This window comes from Lactuca saligna, chromosome 2 (assembly GCF_052625555.1).
Source record: "Lactuca saligna cultivar CGN05327 chromosome 2, ASM5262555v1, whole genome shotgun sequence".
NCBI classification, from domain to species: Eukaryota; Viridiplantae; Streptophyta; class Magnoliopsida; order Asterales; family Asteraceae; genus Lactuca; species Lactuca saligna.
In genome coordinates this window covers 24559815-24586238 of record NC_136418.1, presented here as the reverse complement: position 1 = coordinate 24586238, position 26424 = coordinate 24559815, and the positions used below count along the sequence as shown (strand labels likewise).

General features: G+C 35.7%; 1 protein-coding gene across 1 annotated transcript; it reads right to left on the bottom strand.

Moving 5' to 3' along the window:
* Positions 1-1139: 1139 nt before the first annotated feature.
* LOC145030784 (exportin-4 protein) lies at positions 1140-11388 on the bottom strand. The gene is made up of 32 exons (XM_078979200.1): positions 11246-11388; positions 10963-11048; positions 10428-10515; positions 8905-9013; positions 8555-8653; positions 8331-8373; positions 8144-8215; positions 7973-8068; positions 7212-7436; positions 6475-6658; positions 6275-6386; positions 6104-6190; positions 5870-6008; positions 5665-5761; positions 5535-5585; positions 5338-5447; positions 4790-4894; positions 4644-4717; positions 4487-4562; positions 4176-4406; positions 3902-3973; positions 3651-3722; positions 3454-3518; positions 3272-3374; positions 3066-3197; positions 2834-2977; positions 2630-2737; positions 2417-2545; positions 2237-2350; positions 1958-2154; positions 1805-1874; positions 1140-1603 (listed from the first exon to the last, which is right to left on the bottom strand). Exons 2-32 carry the CDS (start codon positions 11044-11046, stop codon positions 1415-1417), a joined length of 3477 nt encoding a protein of 1158 aa, XP_078835326.1. The 5' UTR covers positions 11047-11048; positions 11246-11388; the 3' UTR covers positions 1140-1414.
* Between the last annotated feature and the right edge of the window lie 15036 nt (positions 11389-26424).

The window sequence follows — 26424 nt, the reverse complement described above, 5'->3', positions numbered from 1 at the left end:
GAAGAGTATGTCGATTCACTCGTAAAAGCAATTTTATGAAAATAATATTTTGAATTTTGACTATATTTTATCTCATATCAAAATTCATAGTTTTGCTACTGCGTTTGTGTATGAAAAATAGTTACATATAATTTTTATTTATTATAATTTTTTTAAATTATAAATCACACCATAAGAGCTTTATACATCAACCCGTCTCATAACCCATATGAAAGGTTAATTATGGAATATTATAAAATATTTTAGATGACCAAAACTCCTATATGGAATTTCTTACTTTCAACAACTATGTTTTCATTGTACGGGCTTTTTATTGTTATTTTTAGAGTAAATTACACAAATGGTCCCTATGGTTTAGTGTAATTTACATGTTTGGTTCTTAACTTATTTTTTTTTAACTTAAAAGATCCCTATTATTTGTTTTTGTAACGCGCTTAATCCATGTTTTACCTAAAAAAACTATTTTGTCCTGATTTTTTAATTTATTTAAATAAACAAACCACCAAACCAACTCCCTCACTTACTTTACCTACCCGACCATTTTTTCTATATTTAAGTAATAATCTTTTTAGGTAAAATAAAAACCAAATGCATAACAAAAACAAACAGTAGGGACTAAACACGTAACAAAAACAAACAGTAAAGACTTTCCGAGTGAAAAAAAATGTTACTTCAAACCATAGAAACCATTCGTGTAATTTACTGGTATTTTTAACCATCCGTATAATTAGCTAATGCAGATAAACATATTTTACAATCTTAATAGACTCTACACGTAGGCACACATGAAGCACGTTAGATTAATAATTCAAAAATCATAACATTGATATATATATATATATATATATATATATATATATATATATATATATATATATATATATATATATATATATATATATATATATATATATATATGTCTTGCTCTATATATGAAGATCAAAAGTTAAATAATATGCAAATGATAACCCCCGAACTCAAAAAGAACATAAACAAACATATTAATGCCATTAGATTAAAATGATTAATTCCATTATTGCATACCAAATTTGTCTATGTTCTCCGATTAAATCTTCTAATTGCTTTTGTCTAATACTTAAATGCTTCAAGATCTACCTGAATTTGTCATGAACCTAAAATTCTAGTCCAATACTCTTCCTTTTTGACATTTCAATGGAAATACACCCAAATATCAAACAAATAAATCCACTATTTTCTAGTAGAGACTAGAAAAAACACTGTACAAACAAAACAATAAAAAAAAAAAAAAAAACAAACAATCTTGTGTATGAATATGACCAATCGGACCGGCTACACGTTCGTCTAATCATCACGAGTATCCCAACAGAATACATTGTTCCGGAAGAACTTGTCAGCCGCCGTTGAAAAGTTTAAGGTTGTTTATATTATATAATCAAATTACCCGCAAAAACCCACGAACATCAATAAGGAAACGGTTTAGATTCTTCCGGAACTTTCTCATGTTTGAGCGGTCGGCCAATGGAGACAGATCGTCCGAGGTTGTTAGCGAGTGCAATGCACTCACCATCCTTGTTTTGAATATTGGATTCGGTTGCCTTTCAACCAATTCGTTACATAATCTCTGAAAAAAAAAAAAAAAAAAGGGCAAAATCGTCATTTCCATGAATTTAACACCCGTCCTGTTGTTAACTTGGACTACTCAGGGAGTAACATTATGAAACAGTAAAATGAAAAGAGAATCTGTTTTGGACCATATAGAAAAGATTCGATATAGCACAGGGATGAAAAGTGTAATTTACAGAAAATAGTTAAGATTATATACCTGGTAAAGATCATGGTCACAGAGAATTAATGGAAAAAGAGCATCAGCTGCTGCTCCTACAAGATCCGTGCTACAACCAAACCACAGGAGGAAATTAAGATTATATTTATAAATTATATAATTTTTTAAGTAGGAAAAGTTTATTCTTGTTACCTGTAATCCTCAAAGAGGATTAGTTGAAGTAGAGAACGTAAAAATTTACTAAGAATGCCATCCTGAAAATTTCCATCATTGTCCTTATAGCTTGTAGCATGTTGACCTAAACCATCTCTACCAACACCTCTTTCTTTGTAGTGGTAGACTGCAAGGGCTCTCAGAGATCTCAAGCACATCCCAACAACTTCTTCATCCTATAACAAAATCAAATTCTGATTTTTTGATTTTTTTTTTTTTTGATTCTTTTTGCCAGAGTTTCCATGAGAAATTATTTACCTGTTGATGGAGGCCGTAAATAAGAGTTCCTGAAATATGACTGAAGGCTTCATGGTTCAATTTGGGGATCATTTCGGGATAAACTTCCAGCATGTGTGACAGCAGGGCAAAGTGCTATACTCCAGAAGAAGACATTAGATTTTGAAATGAAAAATTAAAAAGAAAAAATTGAAAGCTTACATCATAACAAAGCTTAGGATACTTGAGCAATTCTGTTGTAATCAAAGGGCTAACAATGTGAACACCAACATATATAACTTGAGAAATGCTTGTCTGTTGTTCCTCATTGGCAGCAGATGAAAAATCAACCTGAAATTTTGAATATTCTTTTAAATGTTCATGGTTCTAAAGTTAGGATTGACAAAAAGGCAATTTCTAATTCTAATAACATACCATATCCTTTGTGCATAGTTTTTGAAGCAGTTGTAGTAAAGCACGTAAATCCCTGTATTTTTCAGCATTTGCTTCATTTAATAAACTGCTTGAAACGCTTACAGATATCTGGAGAGATTAAACAGCAATTCAAATTTCAAAGTTAAAGAGAGAAAAAAAATCATGATATTCATTCATATTCCTACAAGATAACAAATTTGATACCTTGCCAATGTTGTGAGAAGAGTAAAGCTGAAGCAGATGCATACAAAAGTCAATAACCACTGCAGTCTCATGAGGTTCCAAGTAGATGATTTGCCCCTCCACCCAATCAACAACTAGCTTAAGCAACAGATACACAACTGCAGACTAGAAAAGAAAAAAAAAATCATAAAATCAGCATATGGAAATAATATAGACTCAATAATGAATTTGATAATATGGGTAATAGTAATACCTCATCCTTGTAAACCTCAATAAATTTAAGAATAGACTGCATCACTGAAAATCCCATCTCATAAAGTGCCTTCTGTGTCCGTGGTTCTGAAGCACTTGAAGCTCCTCGAAGTCGCTCCAATAAGCAAGTCACCTATGAAAAAATTCATGAATTTGTTTAAATAGTTTTTGAATTTTTATGAAAGATTGTTTTTTTTTTTCTCTTACAGCGAGAATAACATCTGGTTGCTGAGAAATAGTCTTGATATCTTTCTTGCCAGATATATCACTAAGATAAGCTGTCATATGATTTGTGAGATCCCTTATGTACCTTTCACAAATTATAACCAAATATTAGAAGATAATATTTTTAAAAAAATAATAATAATAACAAAATGAAAATATCTTACTGATTTGCTTCCACTGAGTTTTTTATTCCAGAAGCTGAAAGAACAAGGGTCTGAGCCAGGGAACGCTGCAATTATATAGGTAAAATGATATAAGGGTCAAGGAGTTTAGTAAGAATTTCCATACACATAGATTGTTGTGAGTTAAAAATAAAAAAATAAAAAATAAAAAAAGATGGAAAAGGGTTATGAAACTGTACCTGGTGAGTGGCATTTAGTGAGAATATGACTCTATCATTGGCAAAGCAATGAGATAAATCACGCCATGCTTCCTGCATTAAAAGCAAAATATTAATATTCATTAACTATTTTCACAAGTCAATAGGTTATGTATACTAGTTTACAAGAATTTGGATATTCAAATTATTATAAAGGTTAAAGAGTTATTGAGTTAACAAACAAGTCTGATGAAAAATTAGACTAGAGATGTTATCAAAGAGAAAACACTAACCAATGTGACAAGGTGTGCACAGATATTTTTCCGGCGAACAAGTCCACCAAGCAACTGGTTACATGTGAGAGCCTGTAACACACACACAGATGAAATAAATATATGAATACATTTATACATATATATAGATAAATATTGCATAATGTAGATATTTATGTAATTATGTGTATGTGTGGATGTATAGTATAGAAACTGATATCGTGTGGTTGAATACAAGGGAAACTTGCATGAAAGAGTAAGAGGATACTGAAGAATATGTATAGGTATAGGATACCTGTAAATCAGTTTCTCCAGGATATGAAATGAGTGTTGTAAGTGATATTCGCACAATAATGTTGAGTAAGGGTTTTCCCTGAGTATGTTCAGCAGAAAAACTAAGCAATGCTTCTCTTGAACGTTGCATCAGAAGCAGTGTAACCTCATCTATGGAGTTTCTGTAACTTTGCATTTCTCCACTTGTCATCAAATATGTAGAAGACCATCGTGAAAGGAACCATATAATTGCCTATACAATCATATCAAAAAATAAATAAAGACTGTAGCAAAAAAAATCAGAAAGATTATTAGCTTTTTTTCAAGTAGTACCTCCATAAGCCTAGGGCTAAAGAAAGCTGCTCTTATGTTTGGATCTAAACTCTGTTCAGCAAACTTTATGATAGACCTGAAAAACAAAACAAATGTATGCAAGAGAAATGAGAACTACTGGATGTGTTAACAAAAGGAAAGTGTGATGCTTAGTTACCATGAAAGTACAACTACTGGATGTTTGTCTGTTTCCACGTACTCTGGAAAACGTGTTTCTATAGCCATTGGTATCTGAAAGAAGTAAATTATATAATTAAAGAAATGTCTTTTAGAAGATGAAATGAACTACTAACAGAATCATACCAAGGGTGTTTCTCCTTCTCCTTCATCTGCCAATACATGACCAGTTATCAACAAAAGTGAATACAGCTCCTCCATTGTTGTAGTTGGATCATTTATTCCACTTCCCTGTGAAGGTGCAAAGATTGTCATGGAAGAACAGCATAACCAGATAGGATTAATGGTTATTAAAAGAAATATGACAGATGAACAAACAAAATAAGAGATGAAACCTTTTTTCAAAATTTCCAATAGTTGACATGCTATACACCACCTATTCTTCTTTCTAATAGTTGACATAATATCTTGTTAGATAATATTTTTGTAGTATAGGGTTACTTTAGTTCTTCTTGTTTCCTATTTAGGTAATAGTGTGTATATAAACTGAGGCTTTAAACTCTCTATTGATGACTCTATATCACATATCTTAACTTCCAATTGGTGTCTGTGAAACGAAATTTGATCATTTGTAGGTGACAAAATTGCAAAAAAGAAAATCCATGGTGCTATTATGCTCACTATTTCTTGATATACATGATTGAATAACAGGACACCTATTAAGTTATGTATACCTGATGAAGCCTTGCAAATCGCTCAGAAAAAAGTTGAGTAAGAAAAGGGATTGTAACATCAATAGCAGCTCGTGCAATAAGGGCATAAGAGCTCAATCTCTCATCCATGGCTACAAAAAGAAGACATGAATCAGATAATGCCTCAAAGAGAACCATAAAATAAGTCAAAATATAAGACAAGTTGAGATATAGGTTACCAACTACAGAGGGTTGAAAGTAGTCTTCTTTTTCTTCACTGGCTGATGCAGCTGTGTATAATTCACAAAAAAACAAAATTAGAAGAGTTTTTAAAAGAAAGTAATGCAGACTTGCAGAATCCAAACATACCCTTTAGTTCTGATTCTACAATTAGGGCAAAAAGATTGGCAGCAGCATTTATTCCTTCAGGTGGAAGCAATGATTTCACTCCAGAATTGTTTGTATCCTGTAAAACATTGGCAAAAGATTTAAACAAAGCAATCCATACATTACTATATTAAAGGAAACATGTAACTATACATGAATACTCTTATAAAACTATTTAAATAATTACTGTTAGAAGTGTTGTCCATGTGTCTAGTAAGATATCACGTGCAACCCAACTCCATGGCTCATCCTCTAAATCTTTGGTCATAAGGTCTTTAACAACTTCACACATTAAGCCAGACAACAGACTGAGTGTCCCAAAAGGCCTGAACATTAAACAGATCAAAAACAAAATAAATGAATACATATATGATATATATATATATATACACTTAAAACATGAAGTCAATGATTTATCTACCTTATTTGTTTCAAGAGGTTGTCAAAACTAACAGGATTGGTAACAGCAGCTATGGATAACAGTCCACGACAACCATCAAGCAATTCACTGAATAAAAACAAAACATCAACGAGGGTATATAAGTAATTACGTATATTCGACATGTTTAAGTCTCTAAGATAGACTTATTACCTTTCACTTCTTCCACATTCGATTGCTTTTGCAATAACATCAGGAGGATGAATCCATAGAATGATTCCAGATACCAGTTGCAGAAGATGCTTCCCTTGTGTAACACCAGCATCTATGATTGAAGAAAAAACGAAAAAGATATATAAATAAAAGGCAACATGAAGAAAGATTTGACATGGTTTTAAAGAAGAAATGGTTACCTGATGGAAATACAGTTCCTGTAAGAGAGCAAAGCTGTACTATGAGCTTTCTAGCAGAAACAGCAAGAGGACAATCAATCCAGTAAGCTTTACTTGAGAATTTCTCTCTGAGAACACTATACAACCCCAAAAGCCACCCTGTGTGACCACTTGTCACCAATATATCACGCCATGAAATGCCAGGCTTCAAGAATTGTATAATATTAGTTATACTCATGGTAAAATGTCAGCTGAATGATGCAACAAACATGAAAGTTCAATGCTTTTTATGTGGATCTTGAAAGCTCATCGACTGAAATAGGAATTACACAAAAGTACACCTATGTTTTGGTTCGACTAATTCATTGATAAATAGGACTGTTTGCTTTTTCAGAATAGGTGAAATGAGAGTATAGTATGTGCTTCTTATTCCTTTTTGTCACTTACTACTATTTCCATACTTAATGACTATGGAAAGTACAGTTACACATACACAACTATATTACGAATATGTTTTAAAATGAGCCCTTTTCAAAATGGATTTCAATTAATATAAACATATAACTTTGTTAATGATATTGTTGAAATATAATTTCATAAGAACATATGATCATGAAGAACTGTCATTTGAAACTTCAGCAACTAAACTGGTGATAGAACAAACATAAGGTGACTTGTTATGCAATTAAGTCTTGTCTAAAATGCACATGTTGCTTTCAAATGTAACAGAAAACCAAAATAAATAAATAAAGAATTACCTGGACTAGCGTATAAGTGGAGTTGCTATCTTCTTTAGCAACAAAGGAATAAACATCTATGCTGTTTTTTGCAACTCTACCACTGCTACTAAAGTCCCAATTAAGGACTTGAAGCATGAAACGAAGTGCAGTTGTACAAACTCTTGCTTCTGAGACAGAAGCATCAGAATTTGTAATTTCAGTAGTAACACTTTGTGCAGCCCCCAGTGCCCAACAATAAAAATTCTGTGGAATAAACAGAGAAGAAGAAGAAGAAGAAGAAGAAGAAGAAGAAGAAGAAGAAATGAGAAAGTGAGTATCACAAAGATAAATTTTCTTGAGTTCAATCATGTACAACTTTCAGATTCCTTTTCAATTTAAGTTTCTTCTGTTATTTATATACACTTGTATGAAATGCCATGCAGTCCACTTGCTTTATATACTCAAAGCAGAAAGCCTCATTCAAAAAAAAAACCTAATGGGTGTTTCTCTTTTACTTAATGGGTTAAGCACTTAATCTGGAAAGTATGATTTAATGGGTCAAGCAAAAAAATCTGGCTTAATGTATTAACACACAAATCCTTTAACTATTTGCCCTTTTTCTCTTTTCCTCTCGCCTTAAAATTGATGAATATAGTGACATTTGTTTTTCGGAATGTAAGGGTAAAATGGTCATTTAGTCTCATTCAGATGGTTCATTCATTTTAGAAAAGATACAGACCTTAAGAATAAGTCGTTGTAGGAAATGGTTTAATGAGATGATGAGAAACAAAATGAAAAACCTTAAGATAATCTTGCTCTAGAGATTTTCGGCATTGCTCATGAAACTCCCTAGGAAGGCTCATAGCAGTAGAAGTGGATGGAGAAAATTCAGACACCTGCAAGATTATTTTTTAGCATGAGAATTTTGTATAAAAGAAAATTGGTACTCAATAGCATTATGCAACATATACCAGTGATTCAAGGAAATTGAGTCCAATGAACTGCACTTCTAGTCCATGGTTACCAGCAATAGCCATATTTATCTGAAGCCAACAAATTATAATTAGTTTCAGCCACTAAAAAAATGAAGTTTCCAGCAATGAATTACAAATTATAATAATTAGTTTTAACAAGGATGAATTTACTTGAGAAACTTACCTCAGAGAAAAATCCATCCTTTTCTGCAGCATTAAGTTCCAGCCTACACTAGGGCCAGACAATCTGAAGCAGTTAGCAAGATTTTTTATTTATTTTAATGGATTAAAAGTTAAGTTACAGAAAAAAAAAAAAAAAAAAAAAAAAAACTCATAATATAAAAATATGTGAAGCAAGAAGACACAAAAAGATTATACCAAGTGATTGAACTTTTATATGAAACTTACCAACCCCTTTTCATCAGTTGAGCTGCAACGGATGAAATTTTTGTTAGAACATAGCCCTCTGGTGAACTTGCATGTTTCATTACATAGGACAAACAAAAACTGCAAAAAGTATAACATCAATTCTTAGATAATTCATATATTCACTTAATCATTATGATGCCTACATATAGTAACTCTTCTATTCCTGCATTGTAAGGGTTTTGAAATGTTTCAAACAAAGTTGCTTTCTAATGCTTTCTTATCATTACAACAACTTTCATAAACCCCAACTTGGTTAAAAAATAAATAAAGATCACAGTGCAGAGAACTAACATGTAACTATTAACACTAATGGTGACATTTTAAAATACCTAATCAAGCTTTTTTTTTCTTCGGATGAAAGAAATGACCATTCTCGTATAGCTGCATCTCGAATTGCTGTAGCTGCTTGGAATCTTGCATTTGGCATTTGAGAATTTTCTGGATATAGTAAAGAGATCACTAACATTTCAGATGTTGATATCACAATAAAGATAATATTTCTTTTCCAAATTGTAGCATTTGACATCTTTTTTACTATGAAATATATCCAGACACTTTTATTAAATACCAGGAGAATTCTCTTGTATAATAAAAAGAAGTTTCTTTTACCAGTATGTTTTGATTCTGAAAGATGGTTGATGATGAATAAGCTTGTTCCATTTCAAAGTAAGATTACTACCTTTTTTGTTTATGTAATAAAAAGAAAGGGATTGTTATCTATATAGCAAGTAGCTTTATCCTTTTTCTAGAAAGAAATATAACATTTCTAAGCGGAAAAGATATACAGATGTTCTATTTAATACGACAGACTTGATTTTATTCAAAAACTAATATCATTTTTCAAATTGTTCTTTTGGAGGTGTAAAATGACACACACATGTACACAGAACTAGTACAAATAGAAAAAACATTGATCATAAAAATGAGATGCTTAGATCCAGATGTGTTTAAGTACAGCTGTCATTTCTTGAAAGTGGGCTGTTGAAACAATTAAGGATCTACCTAGATTATCAAGAGTCAATCAATTGGTTAAAGGGTTGAATGCAAAAAAACAGCAATCTACATCCATTTTTTCTTATTGTAGCATCTTACTTTCATTTATTGTACAGTCTTTAAATTTCAATATTTTTTCTTAATAAGGCATTGTACTTTTAAAAATCTACCCTATAGCTGGTGTGGTCTAATAAACAGTCAAAAGGATAACTGCAAAATGAAAGAAAATGTCTGGATATCAGCTACTTAAGAAAGATTAGCAATACAAAATGAAAGGCACATAAGAAAGTTGTTGCATGATCCACTCTGTCTTACATGATAAATGTTTGTTTTTATCATATATATTTGATGAATGCATGATGAAGAAGATGAAAAAGTAAACGATTTGCTGCCTAAGTGGCATCAAGGTTATATGAATGATGGTCCTATGTGGTGATAGATGTTGATGTAGGAAGCTAATTAGATAAAAGAATTAAATTTCATGAACTTTATTTACATGTAAGAATTTCTAGAAAGTAAAGAATCACCATAAAGAAGAAATATTCCAAACTGTGAGTAATTTGACATGATCTAATAGACCAACATAAAGATAGCAATAAGAGTTATACTCTTCATGACATATATATGATTTAGGTTAAGTATATATCCCTTTATGATGCATAGGTATGATATATACTACTCTGCAAAGATATGCAGTTTGATATGAATGCCCATTTGCCTTTGCTCTACTCAACCTTGTTTTCACTGCTTTGGCATCAACAACTCCATACTAAGATGTAAAGTTTTAAAAATAAATACCACATTATAAAACCTTACATCTAAGCATAGTATGAGGTGATTCTCTTGAGTCTTGACTTACCAATAATAAACTGGCATGCCTGATATGGTCGAGCAGACTGGCATAGAGACAATATAGTGGCCTCAGCAGCCGTTGGATTTACATTTATCTGCATATTTTAAACAAATGAAAGGGCATTAACATTCTCAATATAGGCATGTTTATGAATTGCAGAGAGGGGAAACTGAAAGAGTGCAAGCTCCAAATTAATATAAAAGCATATATAATCTTGCTCCAAAATGAGTTAAACCCGCATCTGGCAATGCTACCACCAACGATGCATCTTTTCCTTTTTTTTCAGGGGAGATGATGCAATTATTAGGAGAGAAAATGTGAATTACATCTTACTTGTTTTCTACTTACAGGAATTGCGTTGATTTTTATGATAGGATTCTTAGTAGTTCAAAATTGACACATTTACATTGATGCTTAGTAGTTTTATCAATCATGATCATAAAACCCACACTTAATGATTCACCTCTTACTAAATGCTCTGATAATTCGCAACCGATTGGGGTAATAAATCAAGTTTCAATCAACAGTAAAAGAAGAAGACCTGAATGGAGCTGCACGCAATTTCGATTGTTTGCATAGTGGCTCGAAGCTGACCTAATTCGCCGTTAACATACCCTCCATTCATCTCTGTTCAAGATTAAAATTAAACTCACATAAGTATATACACATACAAACAAACAGACATCTGTAAGCACACAGATGAAAGTTATTTGGCAGAATTGTCCAAGTGAATACAAGAATTGTAGCGGAAATGCAGTTCACTGATTGAGTAGAAGAAAATCGTATTATAACTGAGCAAAAACAAAGAGTACAACAGAACATACCGATCGTGATTATGATTGGATCAAATGGCAGAAGTTCGACAGCTACGAACGAATGGAGATTAGACTCCAACCAGAAACCGTATGAAGGGATTAAGAGAGCGCTGGGGTTTTGCAATTTACCGAGAAGAGGGGAAAAAGATGGTTCAGTTTTGGCACTTACAGAAACTATGAGAGTGTACATATATTCTCTCATAAACACCCCCCTACATTTTAATAAGTGACCAATTAAGTCCTCTATATGTGCAAAAATGGATACAACAAAAAGCAGCAACAACAACATCATACCCGGGAATCTCTTTGGAATTGTATTAGATACGGAAGGTAGATGTCGAAGGTCATGACTTTACATGGAATAAGGTGACTATTTCACACAAAAAAAACATTTGACATGTAAAAGTGAACACATGTAAATGAGGCGGACAAGGAAAGAGTAAAATGTTGTGTAACGTCCCAAAATTTAAAACCAAAAATTTTGTTTTCATAATAACAAAACCATCAATCAGAACGTGTTCATAAAATCATAAAAGAAAATCAGAGTATGTCAATCAATCATCCCAACACGTCAGAGTCAAATAAAATGGAAATCGTGGTGTGTGCGATGTGACCTTTTGATCCGTAAGTACCTGAAACATAAAACTGAAAATCGTAAGCACGAAGTTTAGTGATTCCGCCAAAACACCTCATACCATACATATCAACATACAATGGGTCATACGTGGCCAGCCGTCCCGATGATGGTCAACGATGAATTACGACGCCCAGCATAATTGAGAGGTACGCCCTGCGTACGCTCCCTGTTGGACTTTTGGCTTGTGAGTTTTATGCTTTGGGCCGGTTATGGGCCAATTGGGTTAATCCCTTAATGGACTGTGGATGCAATGTTGTTGGGCCAGGTTAGACTTGTAGGTTTTGTGTAGGCCCAATAGGGTGATGGGCCCAATTTAATAAATTGGACCAATCATATATTTGGATAATTTGGGTCTATTTGAGTTATTCATATTCTTTTATCTCTCAGTCGAGGGTGTCGGGCATAGCAGTTGAAGACTCTCAGCTCAGTTCTGCACTATTGCGAGGTGAGTTATCCTCACTATACCATCAGGGTCTACGACACTAGGTCAGTCCCTTGGGATTTATTCCCGGTGTTAGTATGTGTTCCATATTCATGATCACTTGGATTGGTAACTTGATGGATAGAATGCTACTATGTTAGCCGTTAGTATGATCTGTGTTTATTATATGACTATGTGTTATTTATATGTCGACATATATGGATGGGTTGGGTTGAGGCGGTGTCCTGCTTTGTGCGGTTGAGGCCAACATACCCGGAGCGGTACGGATAAGCTGTAGGCCCGTAGGAGGCGGTCCAGTCATGTCGAAGGCTCGAGAGCGGTCCAGATAGGCTGTAGGCCCGTAGGAGGCGGTCCAGTCAGGCTGAAGGCTCATTATGCATGCTGTTAATTATTATTCTTTTTGTGTTGGATGCTAGAGGTTGGTATTTTGGGGGTAACTCACTAAGCCTTCGAGCTTACATTTTATTGTTTATTGTTTCAGGTACATCAGTTGACCATAGCAAGGCGAAGGCGTGACGTACACATCCCCGTTTTTATGATTCTGGATTCTGGGAACTCTGATATGAAAACATTTTAAAAACAATTAGAACTTGTTGATGTTTGAATAACTTTTAATTGTGTAAAGATGGTTTTTGGAAAGTTTGAATTTCTTTTAAAAAAAATTTTGGTTGTTACATAAATCCTTAAATTTTAATTAATTATCATAATCTTTTGGTACCTCGTCACCTTGTACCGGAACAGGACCCATGATGTATGATTAAATAAATTATTATTTTTTTTATTATATAAGTTTTTTTTAGATTAATTATCATAATAGTGGCAGTTGATTTAGTAGATTTTACATATACACTTAAGTGTTTAAAGTCTGCTTCTAGGTTTGAGGTATATTGATCACAAGAAATAGGAATAAAAAAATGTAGTTCACTTTTTTTCCTTTCTGTTAGATTAGTGATCTTTAGTTGACACATTCTTGAAAAATATTCTATTCAGTATCCAAATTATGTATATACATTTAAATGCTAAAACACATGCCTTTAATTTTTTTAATTTATAAATTTTCATTTATTTGCTTAAACGTCATATGCTTCAATCACAAGCAACAACTAGAACACTGGTTGCTTCACACATGTACCCTGTGCACCAAGATAATCACAGGAATAACTAATTAATGTAACAGGTAGGAAGAAGTGAAACTACTAGACACTTTGTTCACATGAACAAAACGATAACCGGTGGCAAAATAAGGGTTAGAACTTTAGTTTACTGATTATAAATTGCTCACCAAGGTATATGTGAGATAATCTACCTCAAGCACATAGATACGCATGAAGGGACCGAGGAAAACAGGACAAAAGATATAATATGAAAGAATACTTTTAATTGCAAAACATATAACTTAAAACTTAAATTTAGATCAAACTATACGAGCCTATTTATACAAACTAACCTAATGAAATATGTCTACTCCAAAACAGAATCCTAAACATATAACAAAACTAAAATATGGTAGTTTTTCTGAAAATACCCTTGGGCTAAAATTGTCCCAGTTTCTGGATTATCCAACATATTCCTCCTAATTCAGAAATTGCATCATCTTGACTCCTAAGCATCATATCCGTATCTTCAAACTTGACTTTACCCAATGATTTACTCAACTTTTCTTTCTTTCTAATAATATACCCTTTGACATATACTAAACAACAATCTGATGCACTTTTACTGTTAGTCAAAATGTGATTTATTTCCTCTAAACATTCTTGGCCTTCTTTACAACTATAAGAGTGTTTCTTGGGCTAACAACATGAATTCTATCATCTTTTGTCTTATTTCATTCATTTCTTTTATAGCAGTTAGCTTTTAAACATTATTTTTTCCAGTTGCATCGATTATTTGGTTGGTTTATCAATTTTTTGGTTCTCTTATTTTTTTCGTTTTCCTATAATAGCAACATACTTTCAATAGCATGGTTGGTGGGGAATCATACCTGATAGGGAAGAATTTTTTTTTTTCATGTAATGAAAACTTACTTTCATCCATTTATATATAAATAACATACCTGATAGGGAAGAATTGTGATTGGAATTGTTTGCTAGATCTACAATGGGGTCATTATGTAATTTTTTTTAACATAGGGACTGTTTTGAAAATTTAGTTACACAGAGGTTGTTTTGTTAATTAAATAACATAGGGACCAAATTTAACTTAATTTATTAAGATAATTGTAATACCCCGTTCTTTAAGTGTTTAATTATAAGTCCCTGAGATTGAAGAGGAAGGGTAATTCTGGTCCTTTTGCGAGAAATGAGTTCATCCAAGAAGGTTTTGGGTTAGTGTATGTGTTAGAAGCATTTGGGCTTCCGTCACCCCCGTATGAATGTAAAGTTATTTGGGAGCGGGTTTAGATTAGAGGAGTTGCGGTGTTTTGAAGTTGATCATTGTTGTAGCTCTTTGTGGAATAAGAGGGAAATGGCCCCATGCATGCATGGCATGCATGCATGGTTTTAATTGTGAAGTCTGGCTGGGTACGCCCAACGTAAGCTAGACGTACGCCGAACGTAATAGGGTGAATGATGCGGGTTGGCCGGGTGAGTACGCCCAGCGTACTAGAGGTACACCTAGCGTACTCTCAGAAACTCCAAACCCTAATTTAGGGTCAGCCACTATATAAGGAACATGTTGGTTCACCCCTTAGCCTCCATATACTCATCCTTAACCTCAGAAAACCCTAGAAGACCCGTATTCCTCCATTATTGGGTGTATTTGACCTTGGAAAACTCTTTTTGGCAAAAGAAAGGCTTGAAGGAGAAAAGAGAAGTTGTCAAAGAAGAAGAAGAACGTGTGGAGCTTGTAGATCTGAAGAGATACCATCATTTGGAGCTTGTTTGAGGTATAAAGCTTCTTGCTTGACCTTCATATTGTATAGATCTATGTATTTTGAAGCTTTGTCACCATTCTTGTCCCAAAAGCCCTCACCTTATTGCATATTTTGATTTGGTCAAGATTAGCTGTCCTTTCAGACCTTTGGAGAGGTCTTGAGTGAGAAAAATGAGGTCCCAAGGGTTGTAGTTGTTCCATGTGTGAGATATATAGGTCTTAATGGATTAAGAGCTTAAGGACGTCCCAAGTGATAAAGTATGAGACTTTATGAATCCTAATCATATTTGGCCTATGGATCTGAAGTTTGGGCTTAAGAGCTTAAGCCATTAAGAAGTTAGAAAGACTTAATGAACCTCGCAGTTACGCCCCGCGTAGCGGGCCGGTGCCCCGTTTTCTTTTGGTGATCATTACAGTACGCCCAGCGTACCAAGGAGGGTACGCCCAGCGTACTCCTCCTGTGGACTTTCATTTTGGGCCTTTTGAGTTTGGGCCATTTGTGGGTTGTTGGTGTTTGGGCCAAGTCTGTAAATTATGAATAGAGTATTTTGGGCCCAATTAATGTTATGGACATTGGATCTAGGCCCATTTGGCGAGGTGGGCCCAATTTGGTAAATTGGGCCAATATTGGACTTTGTGTGAGATTTGGACTTTGGTCTTGGCCCGATAAGTGGAAGTATGTTTGACCTAATGCTTATGCTTGTTATGTTGGTTAGTTCGGGTTTTGCGGTGAGTTGGTGGTTCGAGAGTCTGCTTATTCAATTCAGAGTATCGGCATTCGCGAGGTGAGTTATCCCTGTTGGAATAGTGTCTAAGGCTATAACTATATTCGGTGGTGCATGGTCCTTTTGGGTTGCCTTCACCATAGCAACTTGAAGGATGATTTGTTAAGAGAGAGTAAATATTATAAGGAATAATATTTAGCTATTTTGATTAATATAAGTCATAAATTAATTGGTATTAATTTGGTGACTTAAAGAGATTAATTAAATAAGAGAGTATAAACTGTCAATTGTTTGATAGTTAGACTTTGGACTGTAAATCCATTAAGATACACTTTGGACGGATTCTAAGAGCTTTAGGATAGCTCAAGATCGTCCATAGGGATATCTATGGAATGGATTTGGATAGCCTTAAGAGAAGATTATCCAATTAGGGTTTAGGGTGAAACCCTTAAGGAGTCTAAAGGTATAAATAGGCCCTTGGGATGTGGAATTCGTGTACAACCTTTCAGAACCTTAAGCAAGGAACCTCTGGTCGAGTTCCATCCCCTTTCCTCTCTCCTAAATCATCTTGCTTGCTATTGGTGTTTGTAAGCCATTAGAGGAGTGACAATTGTGACTCTAGAAGCTCCAAGACAAGAAGATCAACAAGGAACTCAAAGGTATGATTCTAGATCTGTTTTAATGTTGTTGTTTAACCTAATTAGCCATTAGAAGTCTTGGGTTCAAAAGCATGTTTATTAGAAAGCCTAGATCCAAGCAATAGGGTTTTGCATGCGCACATAGGAAAGTTCTTATGGCTAAAACCCAACAGTGGTATCAGAGCCTAGATTGGTTTTCTTTAAATTGTTGCTTGAATAACTGAAACAAACCTGCAAAATTCGAATTTTTGGGTTTTAAGTCACTGACTCGTCGAGTTCCATGGTGGACTCGTCGAGTAGGCCTGACTCGTCGAGTCCCCTTGTGCACTCGGCGAGTCCAAGCGTCAGGAATGGCCAGATTCGGGATTTTTCCATAATTATCTTATGGAAACTTACCTTAATCATATTAGATCAATGTAAATCCGATTTTTTGATAAATATGACTGTTATCTTGATCTAATTAAAGATATTTATCATCTAATAAAATATTTAATTTCCTTATATGATAATAATTAATTATTTTGGTAATTATCTTCAAAGAAATCAAGATAAATCAAATAAAGATAATTAGAATATTAATTGTTAATTGGAATTATTTGTTATTTGATCCTCTATATTTTTAAATGTTTAAAACCTACCCTTAAGTTTTGAAATTTATATTTGTGATTAAAAGTTTTAATTTAGACAACTTAAATTTCAAACCCTAGATTTTGAAAAACTTAAAATGCAACCCTATACTTATATGATATTACTAGAATAATATATATATATGTATAACTAAATGCTAGTCTTACCGCTAGTAGGCCTCATTCACGAAGCCGATCTATAAGGTGGGTATAAGGTTGCGGCCTATAAAATGGCGCTTAATGGGTGTACACTCACACCCACCGCTTACTTGATTGGTGGAGGGTCGTTAGCCGAACGGGTAGGATAGGGCAACCTCATCCTCTCATTAAAAGTATAATAAGAAATACGAAGTAACTAATTTTTTTTTAAAATTTCCCAATCTTAGTTACTTTAGGAAAAGTGAATTGATGCAATCCCATGAAATTACACTTTGCACCTTGCTAAGATGTTAGTGGAGCGTGTGTGGTTTACCGGCACACTAATTGGTTCTAAGCGAAGGTGGCGAAGGGTGATTCATTGTTTATCATAGTTCGATGGAGCGTGTGTGGTTTACCGGCACATCGAATAGGTGATCGTAACAATGAAGGCACCATGTGAATTTGCATGGTAATTCACACCCGCTTTGTGATCCTCGGCATCCCAGTCACAAACAAGAGGGGCATATCGAGATTTAAACATGCCATTGAATAGTTCAATGAATCTCATCCGAACCTAGGAATTCTCAAAACACTTAGGACCAAAAGTTTAAGTTTTGATGATGGAGAATTAGTGAATCGTCATTCGCTTACCTTCAATTTGTTTGCATGTTGGATTACGGCATCCCTTTTCCAGTATGTAAATGTTATTGTTGGATCCTAGCCCTAATTTTTCTTATTGGGTGATAATTAGGGATTCTTGTTCTAATCTATCTTTGTCCTTTCTATAGATGTCAAACGCAAACAACGCTGCTGCTAGTTCTTTCACGTTGATGAGCCTTTGCCAAAAGGTCACCTTTGATGGAACGAACTTTGGCGAATGGATAAGATACATTCGCACCATTGCTCGCTATGAGGATAAAGAGTATGTCCTCGACGAGAAGCTCGAGAAAATCAACCCCGAAATTGCTACTCCCGCCGAAATCACCGCCTTTGAAACCCATGAGCGAGATGCGATGAAAGTACATTGCATCATGATCGTCACCATGAACTCCGAGTTCCAAAAGTCCTACGAGGACATGTATCCATACGAGATGCATCAAGACTTGTTGGAGAGGTACCACCAAAACGCGAGACAAGAGCGTTACGAGATCTTCACTAACATGATTTCCGCTAAGATGGGTCATGGAGAATCTCTTACCGTGCACTTGCAAAAGATGCAAAGGTATGTCGACCGCCTTCGCAAGTTAAATGTTGACTTCGGCGAAGACTTGGCGATCGACATGGTGCTTCACTCTTTGCCTCCAATGTATAATCAATTTAGGATGACCTACCACATGAACAAAGAGGAGGTCACTCTAAGTAAACTCCAAGGTCTCTTGAGGGTTGCTGAGAGCAATTTCAAGGACAAGTCTGTTGCACCAACTCCCAATCCGTCTGCTGCTCCTGTCTTGGCTATTGGTCAAGGGAAGGAAAAGAAGAGGAAATCTTCTTCAAATAACTATCGAAAGGTGAAAGCCCGAGATGGTTCCTCTTCTAGTGGGACCAAAGTTGATCCCTCTAAGCCCTGCTCTAACCCGAAGGAGGCAGAGTGCCACCACTGCCACAAGATAGGACATTGGAAGAGAAGCTGCCCGGATTACCTGCAAGCCATCAAGGAAGGAAAGATCAAGCCATCTTTCGCAGGTATACATGCAATAAAATCTAACGATTCTAATCATGCTATTTCTTGGGTTCTTGACATCGGTTGTGGTTATCACATTTGTTCTAATGTGCAGGGACTAAGAAGAAGTAGGGATGTGGAGCAAGGAAGGATCAATCTAATCATGGGGAACAGAAGATCGTCGCCTGTGACCAAGATTGGAGTGTATTCTTTGGTGCTTAAGAATAGTTTAGTTTTAGATTTGAACAATTGTTGCTATTCGCCAGAAATGGCTAGAAACATCATTTCATTTCATGGTTTATATAGACAAGGTTTTAGATTTTCTTTTAATAATGAGAATGGTTCTATTTTGGCTTATCTAAATGGTGTCTTTTACTTTGAAGCTATACCATGTAATGGAATATATGAAACTGTTATGATTGTTGATAACTTAGGAAATGATGTTTTGAATATTGATTCTTCCACTAGTATGGATAAAGCATCCTTGTGGCATTGTCGTCTTGGACATGTCAACAAGAAACGCATAGCCCAACTCCAAAAGGATGGAGTGTTGGAGTCATTCGACCTTAGGGAAGATGACACATGCGAGTCTTGTTTACTTGCAAAGATGACTAAGTCACCCTTCACGAGTACTTGTGAAAGGGGTGAGGGACTATTAGACCTAATACATACCGATGTATGTGGACCTTTTAGATCTACCACGAAGGATGGGAACCGCTTCTATGTGACCTTTACCGATGATTATAGTAGATATGGGTATATCTATTTAATCAAGCAAAAGTCAGAAACCTTTGAAAAGTTCAAAGAGTTCAAGAATGAAGTGGAGAATCAATTGGGCAGGAAAATCAAGATGCTTCGATCCGATCGAGGAGGAGAGTACCTAAGTCTTGAATTCCACGATTATCTCAAGGAGTGTGGAATAGTTTCGCAATTGACGCCTCCTAGGACACCGCAATTGAATGGTGTGGCAGAAAGGCGTAATCGAACCTTATTGGATATGGTTCGCTCTATGATGAGTCGTGCTTCACTACCTATCTTCTTTTGGGGGTATGCCTTAGAGACTGCCGCCCATATCCTTAACCGAGTCCCTACCAAGAAGGTTGCCAAAACACCTCACGAGATGTGGACGGGGAAAGCTCCCTCGTTGGCACATATCAAGGTTTGGGGTTGCGAGGCTTTCGTAAGACGAGATACTCACGACAAGCTTGAACCTCGAAGTGAGCGATGTATTTTCATCGGCTACCCGCAAACTTCCTTTGGATATCTCTTCTATAGACCGAAAGATAATGTTATCTTTGTTGCGAGGAGAGGAGTTTTCCGAGAGCGAGAACTCATAAGCCAAGGAGATAGTGGGAGGCAAATCGAACTTGAAGAGATCCAAGAGTCGATAGATGAAGGAACCTCTACCGCTGGCTTTCAACCCGAGGAGGAAACTCCGGTTGAACCGATTGACGAATCCTTACCTCTTAGACGTTCCGATAGAGTTAGAGTTCATCCCCAGTTTTATGGTTTTCATATTACTACCGAAGGGGACACGTATATTAGTGATGGTACACTAGTAAATCTTGATGAACCTAATAGCTATAAGGAAGCCATGGCAGGCCCGGAGTCTGCAAAATGGAAAGAGGCGATGGATAGCGAGATCCAATCCATGTACGATAACCAAGTTTGGAATTTGGTTGATTACGTGCCCGAACGTAAGACCGTAGGGTGCAAGTGGATCTTCAAGAAGAAGACCGACGTGGATGGGAACGTACACACATACAAAGCACGATTGGTTGCGAAGGGCTTTACTCAAACTCCCGGAGTTGACTATGATGAGACCTTCTCACCAGTTGCGAAGATTAAATCTATTAGAGTGATGCTAGCAATTGCCGCATTTCATGATTATGAGATTTGGCAAATGGATGTCAATACCGCTTTCCTTAACGGAAAGTTGGCTGAGGATGTTTACATGGCTCAGCCATAGGGGTTTGTGGATCCGAAGCATCCGAATAGAGTGTGTAAGCTTGAGAAATCCATTTATGGACTTAAGCAAGCGTCTCGCAGATGGAATCTTTGCTTCGATGAGAAAGTCAAAGAGTTTGGATTTGTACGAAGCGAAGACGAATCTTGTGTATATGTCAAAGCCAGTGGGAGTGTAGTAAGCTTCCTCGTTCTATATGTCGATGACATATTACTCATAGGAAACGACATCCCGACTCTGCAGGAGGTTAAGTCCTGGCTCGGGAAGTGCTTCGCTATGAAGGACCTCGGAGAGGCTTCTTACATTTTGGGAATAAGGATAGTAAGAGAAAGAAGTAAGAGACTAATTGGACTTAGTCAGAATACTTACTTAGAGAAGGTACTAAAACGTTTTAGTATGGAAAACTCAAAGAAGGGAGAACTACCGATACAAGGAAATGCCAAGTTGAGTAAGACTCAAAGTCCGAGTACCGAAGCTGAGATAGCAGAAATGAGCCGAGTACCATACGCTTCCGCAGTTGGCTCAATCATGTACGCTATGACTTGTACTCGCCCTGATGTAGCCTTCGCTTTGAGCATGGTTAGCAGATATCAAGGGAACCCTGGCAAAGCACATTGGATTGCGGTGAAGAACATCCTTAAGTACCTTCGGAGGACGAAAGAATGGTTCTTAGTCCTTGGAGGGAGTGATGACTTGAAGGTGCAAGGGTATAGTGACGCCAACTTTCAAACCGACAGGGACAACTATCGTTCGCAGTCGGGCTGGGTCTTTACCCTAAATGGAGGAGCAGTGACATGGAAAAGTTCCAAGCAGGAAACCGTAGCTGATTCAACGTGCGAATCAGAGTACATCGCAGCGAGCAAAGCGTCGAAGGAGGCAATATGGCTGAAGAACTGCATCGGTGATCTTGGAGTTGTGCCGGCCATAAAGGAGCCCATGGAGATTTTCTGTGATAACGAAGGTGCGGTTGCCTTGACCAAGGAACCGAGGGATCATGGTAGATCTCGACATATCGACAGAAAATATCACTTCATTAGACATCGTGTAGAAGAAGGACAACTCGTAGTGAAGAGGATATCATCAGAAGATAACCCAGCAGATCCGCTTACGAAGGGACTGAGTAGGGTTAAGCACTTGCAGCATGCTAGGAGTATTGGGCTGAAGGATGATATTAGCATAGATTAGATAGTATTAGAAACGTATAATAGATAAATGTAATTGACATTTGATGATTAAATAAAGAAGTTTTATTTATAAGTAAAGTTACTATCACATGTTAGTTGTTTAACTATTGTTTCACTTTGCATGTTTTGACTTCCAGAATAATTGAGTTATTAAGAATAATCGAATTATTCAAATGGTCCACAGTCGTTCATATGTTGGGAGTAGATATGAATGAAGATTGTCATGAATTGGTGTGTAGAATGTCTAAATGGTGTTAGACATAGCAAGGGTTCCTGCAACGTTCATGAGTGCTTATGAACTGGTTTTGAGCATTGGAATAAACCCGCGCTTGCTGGAATCACCTTATGGAATACGATATAAAAGGTGATCGCAAGACAATAATATCATATGGTCTTAAAACCTAGATATATGGTTTATTATTTGTTAATTGATTGTGCATTGATAATGCGAAAACGCATCAGTAACTTGATGTTATAAAACACATTGTTGTGTATAGTTGGTTAATGAATAAGTAAATGCATATAAGTCGAAGTTTATCTGTAAATTTTATCCTAAGAGGGTAGAAGAGATATCTTGGCCACTCGATGATTTGATTTGACTTATGTGCCGGGCCCGGTCAGAACTGAATTGATGTGTTCGATTAAGTTCTATGTCAAATAAATCGAAGATCGAGAAATCTAAATGCTAGACTAACCATTCCATAGGATTGTCAGCATGATATCTAACAGAGGACTGTACGATCCCTTATCTAAAGGACAAGATTGATTAGATCAGAGTTGACAGCGTCTTTGAGAGCTACGATTGCAAACCGTATTATACTTGTATAGTTACTAGACTTATCCAAGTGGGAGACTGTTGGAATAGTGTCTAAGGCTATAACTATATTCGGTGGTGCATGGTCCTTTTGGGTTGCCTTCACCATAGCAACTTGAAGGATGATTTGTTAAGAGAGAGTAAATATTATAAGGAATAATATTTAGCTATTTGATTAATATAAGTCATAAATTAATTGGTATTAATTTGGTGACTTAAAGAGATTAATTAAATAAGAGGGTATAAACTGTCAATTGTTTGATAGTTAGACTTTGGACTGTAAATCCATTAAGATACACTTTGGACGAATTCTAAGAGCTTTAGGATAGCTCAAGATCGTCCATAGGGATATCTATGGAATGGATTTGGATAGCCTTAAGAGAAGATTATCCAATTAGGGTTTAGGGTGAAACCCTTAAGGAGTCTAAAGGTATAAATAGGCCCTTGGGATGTGGAATTCGTGTACAACCTTTCAGAACCTTAAGCAAGGAACCTCTGGTCGAGTTCCATCCCCTCTCCTCTCTCCTAAATCATCTTGCTTGCTATTGGTGTTTGTAAGCCATTAGAGGAGTGACAATTGTGACTCTAGAAGCTCCAAGACAAGAAGATCAACAAGGAACTCAAAGGTATGATTCTAGATCTGTTTTAATGTTGTTGTTTAACCTAATTAGCCATTAGAAGTCTTGGATTCAAAAGCATGTTTATTAGAAAGCCTAGATCCAAGCAATAGGGTTTTGCATGCGCACATAGGAAAGTTCTTATGGCTAAAACCCAACAATCCCCACTATATCGACAGGGTCTAAGGCACCAAGGCCGACCCTTTATTGGATTGATATTCGGATATGGTTGTTATGTTATTGCTTGATATGTCTGCATCCTGGTAGCTATGATGGTATATGCTAGAGACCAGGTTAAGGTCGATTTCCCGACATGTAGAGTGTGTCACACCCCCAAACCAAGGATGGCGGAAACGTACGGGGGTGGAGGACTTCATGTATAGTATCATAACCACAAATTCAATAGTAATTTAAGCAAACACAACCAACATATATATAATTGAAAAAGTTATATCACTTGTATGAATTACATGTTTCAAAATCAATTACAATATGTTGACAAAATATGGAAAGTTTGACGCCTTAACGTCCCATCCTTAAAAGCACTTGATTTCCTGTTTAGTGATTTCCTGAGAATACAAGTTGTTTGAAAAGTGTCAACACAAAGGTTGGTGAGTTCATAAATTTTTGTTATGAAACTTAGTAGAAGTCTTTCTCATGTAAATGTCGCGTTTGTTTCAGAAAAATCCGATATTTTCCTTAAAATCCGTATAATGTAGCCTTATGACCAAAGACCAAAATGTATAAGAAATAGTTGTTACTTAGTAGAAATGTCATGAGTTTGAATTTATATAAAAAAATGAATTTAAATCAACCTAAAACCTACTTAGGTTTTATGAAATCCCGTAAACTTTATGAATCGTTATTTCCCTACGTGAGTCGCTATAATCATACTATGACTATGTGAACCTGCCACGACGTTTCTCAGGCGTCGCGAAAATGAAATGACATTTGTCATCCGTAGACCTACAGGTCCCACTGTAGCTAGCATCAAGGTGTGGGGTGTCAAACCCAATATAGATCTATATACAAGTATCATGTTCTCCTTCCGGGAGACTCTGATTATAACTACCAGGAATTATATTCCGCACTCGGACGTACGGAAAGAGAGAATGTCTCACAATTTAGGGTAACAAGTTTACGTATAATGTGTGTGAGTGTAAACCTTTTCTGTATGAATGTACTCTTTTAGTACGAGGGTGTTATACAATATATCATAAACTATACCTATTATAGTTTATCTAAAACGTTGGTAATATGTAAGAACTCTTTTATGGAAATGTATTAGTGTTATGAATTTATTAAACTATACCCTTTCATAGTTTAATATACGTGTTCTAAAATGAATGAATAATATTTATTATGAATGACTTAGTTTCAGTTCATGATGATAAACTAACAAAGAAACACATTCAATAATTAGAACTTATGGTTATACACTTTGCTCAACATAATACAAAGTGTTATGATATTTACATGTTGTTGGCTAACTTTATCCATTCTGCACTGTTTTGGAAAAATCATAGAAAAATCATACGAAGTTAAAAACTAGATCCGTAAATTCTGAGAGTTCACAAAATGTGTCTAGTTTACTCATAATTTTTATCACGATTTTTAATGACCTCCAACTTGGGTGAAAAAGTCCATAATCACAGACTGGTCCGGATTGTTGTTTGAAATGATAGGCAGTTTTGTAAAAATCACCATAAACTGTAGAAAAATCGTATGGAGATGTGCAAATAGTCATTTTAAAGCTAAGAACTTGAACTATTTGCACCTTGTACAGTTTTGAAAACAAAAATGTTTAAGATGCCCAAAACAGTCCGTGAATGGAGTTGAACTTTTCTGATGAAGGCTGTTAGAAAATTTTAGTTATGTTCTTGGTGTTTTAACTTGTATTCCCCCCCTGAAAACTTGAGAAAACATGAAAATGTAGGGGTATGAACTCGCCTTAAGTGATTTCAGTAGATGATTGTTGAAGAATGGAAGTGTTTAACTCAAGAACACTTGGTGATGTCTTGAAGATTTTCGAGAACCTAACATCATAGTTATGGAGTTTGTGTAAGAAATCAATAATTTGAGTAGAATGAAGTGAAATAATCATAAGTAGGATGAATTTTTACTTACTAAGAGTGGAAGAACACTTGAAAATCAACCTTGAATCTCGAAATTTGTGTAGAAAAAGTTTGAGAGAAAAGTGGTGTTTGATACTTAGTGAAATGACAGCAAATGAGAGAAGATGAGGAGAAGGGATGTTTGTTCCAGCTCTAAAAACGTGGGAATGAGTGTAATTTGAGTGTAAGGGACATTGAAGTGACCTAGGTAAGGTGGGAAGGTATGGCTGGTCATAGAGTGGGTGTGGGGTGGTTGCTTGTGACATAAGTTAAGGCAAAGTCAACACTCCACCTTAAATAAATCCCCCATTAGATTTTTATAATTTAGATAATGATTTTCATCAAAATATGTTTAAATTATGAATATTTAGGGTTTATTATGTTAAAATATAATTTCTGGAGAAAATCCCGCTTTAAAATCACGAAAAACGGGCTTAAAATGTTAAAAATATCAAAAAGTGGTTAAAAGTGTCAAATTTCAGAAATCTGGCCGAGGTTCGGCCTTCTGATGCTGAAACCGAGAGGAAAGAGGGCAGAAACCGAGAGGGGAGAAGAGAGAGGGCAGGAACCGAGAGGGGAGAAGAGAATAGAGAGGCGCGAAGAGACAGAGAGGAGAGAGGGAGCAGAAACCGAGAGAAGAGAAGAGAGAACAGAGAGGCGGAAGGCGAATAGAGAAGGCGAGAAGCGACAAAGAGTGCGAGAAGCGACAGAGAGGGGGCGACAGAGACCGAGACTCGGTCTCTTCTACAGGGG

What these genes read in the sequence shown, in the direction of transcription:
- LOC145030784 (XM_078979200.1), bottom strand. Translation starts at nt 11,046, where the DNA reads ATGAATGGAGGGTATGTTAACGGCGAATTAGGTCAGCTTCGAGCCACT. An exon ending in GAATGTGGAAGAAGTGAAAG is followed by an intron (nt 6,191 to 6,274) that starts GTAATAAGTCTA and finishes GTTTTTATTCAG; the next exon opens with TGAATTGCTTGATGGTTGTC. An exon ending in CTGGAGAAACTGATTTACAG is followed by an intron (nt 3,974 to 4,175) that starts GTATCCTATACC and finishes TGTGTGTTACAG; the next exon opens with GCTCTCACATGTAACCAGTT.